Source organism: Brassica oleracea, chromosome C6, assembly GCF_000695525.1.
Source record: "Brassica oleracea var. oleracea cultivar TO1000 chromosome C6, BOL, whole genome shotgun sequence".
Taxonomy (NCBI): Eukaryota; Viridiplantae; Streptophyta; class Magnoliopsida; order Brassicales; family Brassicaceae; genus Brassica; species Brassica oleracea.
Window position 1 is genome coordinate 37,889,451 of NC_027753.1, and position 9,942 is coordinate 37,899,392.

Below are 9,942 nucleotides of genomic sequence, written 5' to 3' on the forward strand. Positions count from 1 at the left end.
AAAACATTTGATTTTATATTTTCAAACATCAAAATTAATCTGAACATAGTTTCCAACGGTTTAATCCGTGAAAACAACTAAAAATTTGGGAAAAGTGTTAGCGAATAAGTTGGACCCAAAAACGATATGTTCTATTTGGGCTTCAGGCCCAACATGCAGATCTGTTCGGAGGCGGGAGCTTCCCATTTAGCGACCATTCCTCTCATCTCTTCAAACTCTTCCACACATCTCCTCGCATCCAAACTTCCCACTCGCTTCCTCGCACGTGCGAGTTCTTCGCCGGCGACTCCGTCAAATATCTTCTCCCAACCTTCCTCCCACTCTCCATGTGCGTCGCAGAGCTTCAACGTCCCGTTCTCCCACTCCGTCCAGCTCCACTCTTTGTTAAGCTTTCCCATTACTTCCCCCACGCAAGAGCCGCTGCACGCGACCGTGCACGGACGGCACTTGGCACCGTTCAATGGTCCGCGGCTAGATAGTGCAGCCACGGGAACTCCGTAGCTAGACGGAGGGAACTCGTAGGTTCGGTCGGTCATGATGCAGAAAGGGAGAGGTTTGGTTACGTAAGGGACACGGTGAGTTGAGAGCTGGGCCTTGAAGGCGGACTCGGAGTTGAGGCTAGTTAAACCGGCCGAGTCGAGGTCGGGGATGAGTGAGAGGCGAGAGAGAGCCACCGTTGAGGTGTTGAGATCGCCGACGCCAAAGCGGTCGTTGAGGCCACCGTAGGAGGATCCAGGTGGGACTAGGTACTGACCCGGTATGAAGTAGTCAGGGTCGAGTGTGTCAGACCAGTAACCGTCGACTCGGGTCCGGACTATCCAGTCGTATGTGAAATTGTTCTTGTTTTGGTATGCCTTTATCATCGTGAGGCATCCTTCTACGAGATTGAAGTATTGTAATAAGCCCTGAGGCCAAGAAAGAACACAGGTGAGAAAAAATTCTCAGGATAAAATAATACAATCACTAGGCACACACTTGATTAAATACGCAATACTAGTACATGATAAAATACTATAGTAGTACGTAATTAAATCCCTAATTACTAGTACATAAAAAAATACAATCACGAGGCGCACACTTGATCAGATTAAGTGATGCTAAAAGCTAATAAATGTAGATTAATTATTTTCATTTTATATTATATTGAGCAAGTATGTCACATAACATAATCACTTCCAAAATGTAATGCAAAATCAAGCAAATGTGAATAGATAATAATATATGTCTGTAATAATGAAATACATGCGAGTTTCCCTGAACTCCTAATTAAACCCCTCATAATCAATATGGTCTGTAATAATGAAATACATGCGAGTTTCCCTGAACTCCTAATTAAACCCCTCATAATCAATATGGTCTGTAATAATGAAATACATGCGAGTTTCCCTGAACTCCTAATTAAACCCCTCATAATCAATATGGTCTGTAATAATGAAATACATGCGAGTTTCCCTGAACCTAGCGCCTCTCATCTTTGAAATTTACAACCAATTTACTTTTAATTCTCGCTTACTGCATTTCATTCTCTATTTTTAGCTTAATTCAAAATCGATAGTCTATTTTTTGATCCTAGAGTCTCCGTGGACTTGACTTTTAAGTACTACTTTGGACCTGTTATTTGAGACAGTAGCTTAGAAGAATAATTTGAGCATATCAAAATTTGGCGCTGTTGTCGGTGACTCTTTCTAATTGCCATTAGACTTAGTTTAGAGTTTTGTATAGACTTTTATTTTATGTTTACTTACTAACTAGGAGTTTTCCTTCGCCATGCACATGAATAATAATTTTAAATATATTATTTTTAAGTTTAAATTTTGACATTATTATTTTTATATTTTAACTTCACTTGTTTGGAAAAATCCATAAATATAATCTTATTTCTTTTTGACTTTTAACAGTTTTATTAATTTATAGTCATTTTTTAAAATTCAAATATAAAATATACAGGAAAATCTAAATTTTTATAATATGGTTATTGTGTTTTTAAAAAAATTATTTTAATAGTTTTAAATTAAACAAATTTGATAGAAGATACATTTTTTTATCAGATTTTTATTATTCAAAATCATTAATTGTCATATATACTTTATCCATATTAGGCAATTCAATAATCTTTATTTAAGGAAATAATAAATGACATTAATAATGAATTTATGGTTAGTTTAATAAAAAGTTTATTATATAATTAGATGGACCAACCTATTTCTCTAATAATTCTAAGAATCATCTTAGTGATGACATGTGGATACAAAAAGAAGTTGTAATGTTTTACGAATAATATATAGGGGATTTATCACTAGGTAGTACAAAGTTTTTGACCAATGTACACAGTATACATGCTTGGAACCAAAACATACTAGAAGCCTTCACCACGCATTTAACCATTTCAAAAATAATTATTACCATAAATAAAAATATACGTATATTTTCCACGAAAATCAGAATACATTTTTCTCCACAAACCATAGTATACGTAAATTACATGATCTTAATTTACGGGGAAAGTGGGTCCAGAAAAGGTTAAGAAGCGAATTTCAGTCTCGGACTAGTTAGACTACAAGTCTACAACTTTACAAGACTAGAAGTCTACCTAAACCTTGCGAGACGATGACAATTACCAAGAAATAGTAAACTGGATTTCAACCTTAATCTATAGTAACTTGAAGAGTAACTCTAATGGGGAGTTATCTCCTTGGAGCTCTCAAAATATTTATAAAGACATACATATATATTTTGAAAACCCCAAGAAGAAAACTCCTCGCTGAAGTTGCTCTAGTCCAAAAACCTCATTGTCCATGATCTTGCTCTAGGAGAAAGATCATGATAGAGTTCTAAAATTATATGTTCTGAGAACCTCATTGTCCATTTGGCAAACTATGATTAGATTATTTTTACTGAAGACAATTCAAAACTAATCAGTTATTTTTATCAATTAAAATAATATTCTTTTAAGAACCTTCAAATGAGAAACTTATCAATGAATTTACTCTAAATGAGGACTTCATCTCAACTCTCTCTTCTCTTTCCATTATTTTTATTAAATTTATTGTAACATAATCACGTGAAAGCTTCAATTGGAGATGATACATCCAATGTCATCTATAACCATTTGAAATGACATTTATAAAACGCTATTTTGTTATACAAGAATTACCAAGAAGAAAATAAAGTAGTTGGTGAGATTGTTACAACACCAAATATCAAACAAAACCAAACCCATCATAAAAAACATTCATAGACATGACTACATGAGTAACGTAGGTACCAAGAAACGGTTACACCAAACCTAACCCTCTCCAGCTAAACGGACCCCTCTCTTGACTAGTTTCTTATCCTTTTATTTATTTATTTTTCCGAAATTTAACTTGTGATGTAATATATAGCATGCAATTAATAAAAAATCAAGTAAATCTTTTTAAAAAGGTAAGAAAATTATATCTTACCTTAATGCCATTAGGCGAATTCATGGGTGTGAGAACTCGAACCATAGACTCAGTCTCGTTGATCGGCGTAGGCTCGAAGATACGAACCCACGCGAGCCTCGGCGAGTCTTTGAGCAACCGTAGCTTGAAAGAGTTATGATCAAGAGGACTATTGAGAAACAAATCAGCATTAGGATAAACCCTAAGGATCTTCTCAATGATCGACGGTCCGGTTAACTCGAACCGCCTCGCTCCTCCAACCAAACACACCGCCATCTTCGACTTCACCAACTCCTCCCTCTTCCCACACCGTGAGTTTTCAATCTCCTCCGCCGGAGTTACGTCGCGAGGGTCGGAACCGGTGTTTTCGGCGGTGGCGGTTAGGGTATGAGTGTAGATTAGGTTACGGAGAGGCGCGAGAGTGGGAGGAGGATCAAGATTGAGTGTGGATAGAGAGAGTAAGAGGAGGAGGGAGAGACAAGGGATTGCGAGGACGAGGAGAAGACGGCGATCAACGTCGGAGATTCTCCTGGTAACGTACATGGCGACGTCGACGGATCTTCGTCGTGAGTGATCGCAGCCCTAGGTAACCACCGTCAGTTCTTTAAACACACGTAATGTTCGCCGAGAGAGATTTATATTTTTGAAGATAAACTTGGAACTGATTCTGAGAGGCGTTGGTTCGTTGGAGTGGAAGGTGAAATCAACTTTCAGCGTGGGTTTGGTATTGTTTTCTTCTTTTTCTTTATTTATTTATTAAGTTATATATCTATATAAATGTGATAATTAATAAAATTTATACGTATTGATTACGTTACATGGGAAATGAAATCGTTTTATTTATTTATTTTCAAGTTTCATCAGTTGCCTAATAAATGTTTTAAATACTTGATTTAAGTTATTACAACAGTCTTTGACCCAAAAAAAATTGTCTTTTTTTGTCTTCCTAAACCCTTAATTAAAATCGTTTGATTAAATTTCATAGCTCCTCGTCGAAGGTTTTACAAAAATGTGTAGTGTGACTGACTGTTGGTTAATTATAGGGTCTGTTGCCATATACTAATGAATGATTAATCTTAAAACATGTTACAGAAAATGAAGGATGTGGAGTAAAAATAACTGGGTTGTTTGGGTGACAAGAAACGTATTATTTTTTAATTTAACACGAGGGAAAGAAAAGTATTTTCTGTCGTGAACGTTCATACTTCGTACCTTTGACTATGCCCTATTCATATTCCAAAAAAAAAAAAAAAAATTATGTCTACATTAGTTTGTGAATTTTAGTTTACATTAGTTTGTGAATTCCGTAATTTTAGTTTTTTTTTGTCACTGCCGTAATTTTAGTTTTCTAAAAGCTGATGAAACGTTATATGAACAAAAACTGTCTTCTAGAGTTATAAACCTGTCTTAAAAAATTGTAAAAGAAGAACTTTTATGTTATTCTCTCTCTTAATTTGTGAATTTTTATTTCAAATACTAAGAACTTCTTTTAAAACCTCAGGTTGGAGTAAGTTGAGAAATGTCTTTGAATTGTATCAAACATGGTTCCAAATTTGCTGCAGGTGCTGTTTATAAAATTTATTTTCCATTACCTATAGAATGTTAGAGATAAACTTGAAGTTAACTTGAAGCCCAAGTTAGACTAATCCTATTAGTATTAAGAAAAGGAAATATGCTATTTATGTGTTTTAGGGTTTTTGATATCTCTATATAAGAAGATGCTGAGTTGTGGCATGAACTTATGAGTTTGATAGAGATCTTGTGAGAGCTTAAGTTTTGAGAGATTTTCTTAAGCTAATAAGAGAGTAATTCTTATTGATCTTTGAGTTCTTAAACACACTGCGATAATATTTGGTATCAGAGCCTCTTCGATATGGGAGACATCACGACGACAAGTTCTGCTGGTGCGATAACAAAAGGAAAAGAAGGAGGAACATCTTCGATTAGTTGTCCAATGCTTACTACAACAAATTACACAGTTTGGTCCATCCGAATGAAGATCTTGCTCAAAGTACACAAAGCTTGGGAAGTGATTGAACTCGACACTAATGAAACCGAGAAGAATGACATGGCCATTGCGTTGATCTTTCAATCCATACCCGAAGCTCTTATTCTTCAGGTCGGAGATTTGGACAATGCAAAGAAGGTATGGGAAGCAATAAAAGCAAGACATATGGGAGCAGACAGAGTCAAAGAAGCCAGACTTCAAACTCTAATGGCTGAATTCGATCGCCTAAAGATGAAAGATAACGATACAATTGATAATTTTGTCGGAAAGCTATCTGAAATTGCATCTAAATCCAGTGCACTAGGAGAAAACATCGAGGAAACGAAGCTGGTTAAAAAATTTCTCTCATCCCTACCGCGAAAGAAATATATACATATAGTTGCTTCCCTAGAACAGGTTTTGGATCTTAAAACTACTAGCTTTGAGGACATTATCGGGAGGTTAAAAGCTTATGAAGAAAGAGTATGTGAAGAAGAGGAGGAAGATGTTCAAGAAAATCAATCGAAATTGATGTATGCCAATATGGAGATGTCGCAATCACAGCACAACCGTGACTACCAAGGAGATTATAGAAACAGAGGTCGAGGTGGACGTTTCTATAATAGAGGAGGACGAGGACGAGGCAGATCATATAGAGACCTTGACATGTCGAAGATTACTTGTTTTCGATGTGATAAAAATGGGCACTTTGCGTCAAGCTGCCCGGACAGGTTACTAAAACTACAAGAGGCGTATGAAAATAAGAACGATGATACACATGAGGCTGATGCATTGATGGTGCACGAAGTTGTATATCTCAACGAAAGAAACGTGAAGCCAAAAGAGTTCGAAGCATGCTCGAATGGAAACAACGTATGGTACTTGGATAATGGCGCAAGTAATCATATGACGGGGAATCGACACTACGATGAAACCATCACAGGTAAAGTATGCTTCGGTGATGACTCTAGAATCGACATTAAAGGAAAAAGTTCGATTTTGTTCTGCTGCAAGAATGGAAACCGAAAAACCCTGGCTGATGTGTATTTCATCCCTGATCTTAAAAGTAACATTATAAGCCTTGGCCAGGCCACTGAATCAGGATGTGACGTCCGTATGAAGGAAGAATATCTCACTCTCCATGACAAGGAAGGGAACTTGATCACTAAGGCTAAACGATCGCAGAATCGTTTGTATAAGGTTATCATGGAAATCATAGAGACCGAGTGTTTTCAAGTTATCGGACAAGATGATGCAACAACGTGGCACGCACGCCTTGGACATATTGGAACATAATCATTGAAAAGGATGGTCAAGAAGGAACTTGTTGTCGGGCTGTCAAAGCTAACGGTTGACAAAGAGACATGTACTTCATGTTTACTTGGGAAACAAACCAGACGTCCGTTTCCACAGTCCACTACCTATCGAGCAGAGCCCATCTTAGAGCTCATCCATGGTGACCTATGTGGTCCGATTTCTCCACCAACAACAGCAAGAAACAGATACATCCTTGTCATTATCGATGATCATTCAAGGTACATGTGGTCCATCCTTCTAAAAGGAAAAGGAGAAGCATTTGACAAGTTTCAAAAGTTCAAGGCGGTTGTGGAACTCGAAACAAAAGCGAAGATTAAATGTTTTCGAACCGATAGGGGAGGAGAGTTCACGTCTACAGAATTCAATGAGTTTTGTGAAAGATCAGGAATAGTGAGGCATTTGACTGCTCCATACTCTCCACAGCAAAACGGGATCGTTGAGAGAAGAAATAGAACCCTTTTGGAGATGACAAGAAGTCTATTGAAGCATGTATCTTTGCCGCTTCATCTGTGGGGAGAGGCTGTACGTCATGCGACGTATCTTATTAATCGTGTTGGTACAAAAGCTTTAACAGACCAAACTCCATACGAGGTTTTAAAGGGAAGAAAACCTAACATAGAGCACTTACGTATCTTTGGTTGCAAGTGCTATGCTAAAATAGAAAAACCCTTTCCGAAGAAATTGGATGATAGATCAAGAACCCTGATTCACCTAGGGACAGAACCGGGCTCTAAAGCCTACAGACTGTATGATCCTATCAGTCAAAGGGTGGTAGTGAGCAGGGACGTAGTTTTTGATGAAAAGAAAACATGGGAGTGGACGTCATCGAGTTCTGAAGCGCAAAGGGATGAACCAGGCACATTGACGATCACATATGGAGAATATGGAAACAGAGGGGTGAGGGAATATGAAGATAGAGATGAAACAGAAGACAAGAGTGATGAAGTCATCGAAGATCAAAGTGCAGTGCCTATCTTACCTGATAACAGTGCAGATGATACAACAGAGATGGTTGAGCTAAGAAGATCAACGAGAGTGAGTAAAAGGCCGGGTTATCTAGATGACTATGTATACTTAGCAGAGGCTGAAGGAGAACGACTTTTACTATTGATAAACGAGGAGCCGTGGGAGTTCAGTACTGCAGTAGAAGAGAAAGTGTGGAGAGATGCATGTGAAGAGGAGATATCATCAATCATCAAGAACAGAACATGGGATTTAGTAGATCTTCAAGATCAAACGCAAGCAATTGGACTCAAGTGGATCTTCAAGATCAAACGCATCTCCGATGGTACTATAAACAAACATAAATCAAGACTTGTTGCCAAAGGATTCATTCAAAGGCATGGGATCGACTTTGAAGAGGTTTTTGCTCCAGTTGCTCGAATTGAAACCGTCTGTTTCATCATTGCTCTAGCTGCATCTCACGGATGGCAAATACATCACTTAGACGTCAAGACCGCGTTTCTCAATGGAGACCTGAAAGAAGATGTTTATGTCACACAGCCAGAAGGTTTCATAGTAGAAGGGAGTGAGCATAAGGTTTACAAACTTAACAAAGCACTTTATGGTTTGAAACAGGCCCCGAGAGCATGGAATGAAAAGTTGAATAAAGTTCTTGGAGATATGAACTTTGTGAAGTGTTCAAAAGAAGTGTCACTATACCGTAAGCGTGAGAAAGAGCATATACTCCTGGTAGCTGTGTACGTAGATGACCTTTTGGTCACCGGATCGAGTGTAATCATGATTCACGAGTTTAAGCATGGGATGTCAGCACAGTTTGATATGAGTAATCTCGGATTATTAACCTACTATCTAGGCATTGAAGTCTGCCAGTCCGATGGAGGGATAACACTGGTGCAAGAACGATATGCAAGAAAGATATTGGAGGAGTCTGGGATGATTGAGTGCAACACAGTTACTATTCCGATGGATTCGGGACTGAAGCTTTCAATGGCTGGAGATGAAGAACCAGTCGACGAGAAGGAGTACAGAAGACAAATAGGTTGCTTGCGGTATCTTATTCATACACGACCTGATCTATCTTATGCTGTGGGCGTGTTGAGTAGATATATGCATGAACCAAAGGTGTCTCATGCAGCAGCACTCAAGCAAGTACTTCGGTATGTAAAAGGAACGTGCTCACACGGTCTTAAGTATGATAAGGCGGGCAAGAGAGAGCTAGCAGGTTATGTTGACAGTGGACACAATATTGATGAAAATGATGGAAGTAGTACCACAGGACACATCTTTTACCTAAACGAATGTCCAATCTCGTGGTGTTCAATGAAACAAGAGACTGTGGCTCTTTCCTCTTGTGAAGCAGAGTTCATGGCAGCCCCCGAAGCAGCTAAACAAGCAATATGGCTCCAAGAGTTACTTGAGGAAGTCAACGAGCAAGCGTACCAGAAGACAACAGTCTACATTGATAACAAGTCGGCGATTGCATTGATAAAGAATCCAGTATTCCATGGACGAAGCAAGCACATACACAAGCGATATCACTTCATACGTGAATGTGTAGAGAAAGAACAAATCGAGGTTCTTCATGTGCCTGGAAGCGAGCAAAAGGCGGACATACTAACCAAGGCACTTGGGAGAATTAAGTTCAAGGAAATGCGAGATCTTATTGAAGTTCAAGAAGTGAAGAAAGTAGACTTCAAGTTTAAGAGGGTGAATGTTAGAGATAAACTTGAAGTTAACTTGAAGCCCAAGTTAGACTAATCCTATTAGTATTGAGAAAATGAAATATGCTATTTATGTGTTTTAGGGTTTTTGATATCTCTATATAAGAAGATGCTGAGTTGTGGCATGAACTTATGAGTTTAATAGAGATAGTGTGAGAGCTTAAGTTTTGAGAGATTTTCTTAAGCTAATAAGAGAGTAATTCTTATTGATCTTTGAGTTCTTAAACACACTGCCATAATATAGAAACCAAATAAATTTCTTTACTTTTCTATGATTTTATTATTATTTTTTACACCTCCATAGTTATATATGTTTATATATTTAATTTATTGTATTTAAACAAACTTCTTCTTAATAAAATTTCAATAACTTCTGTCAGATAAAAGGAGGGGGGGGGGGTAAATCGCTAATTTTGTCAACACAAATTTACATATAATAAAATAATTAACTATTCAATTTGGACAAGCCTGTTAACTAAAGTGAACTTCTATATGGGCCTAAAAATCTTAAAAGTGGCCCATTAAAGATCAT

The 9,942-nt window shown here is 37.7% G+C and overlaps 1 protein-coding gene across 1 annotated transcript; it reads right to left on the bottom strand.

The window, feature by feature from the left end:
- LOC106298987 lies at window positions 1–4,140 on the bottom strand. The gene is made up of 2 exons (XM_013735115.1): window positions 3,444–4,140; window positions 1–905 (listed from the first exon to the last, which is right to left on the bottom strand). Exons 1-2 carry the CDS (start codon window positions 3,963–3,965, stop codon window positions 132–134), a joined length of 1,296 nt encoding a protein of 431 aa, XP_013590569.1. The 5' UTR covers window positions 3,966–4,140; the 3' UTR covers window positions 1–131.
- Window positions 4,141–9,942: the final 5,802 nt, after the last annotated feature.

What these genes read in the sequence shown, in the direction of transcription:
- LOC106298987 (XM_013735115.1), bottom strand. Translation starts at nt 3,965, where the DNA reads ATGTACGTTACCAGGAGAATCTCCGACGTTGATCGCCGTCTTCTCCTC. An exon ending in ATTCGCCTAATGGCATTAAG is followed by an intron (nt 906 to 3,443) that starts GTAAGATATAAT and finishes TCTTGGCCTCAG; the next exon opens with GGCTTATTACAATACTTCAA.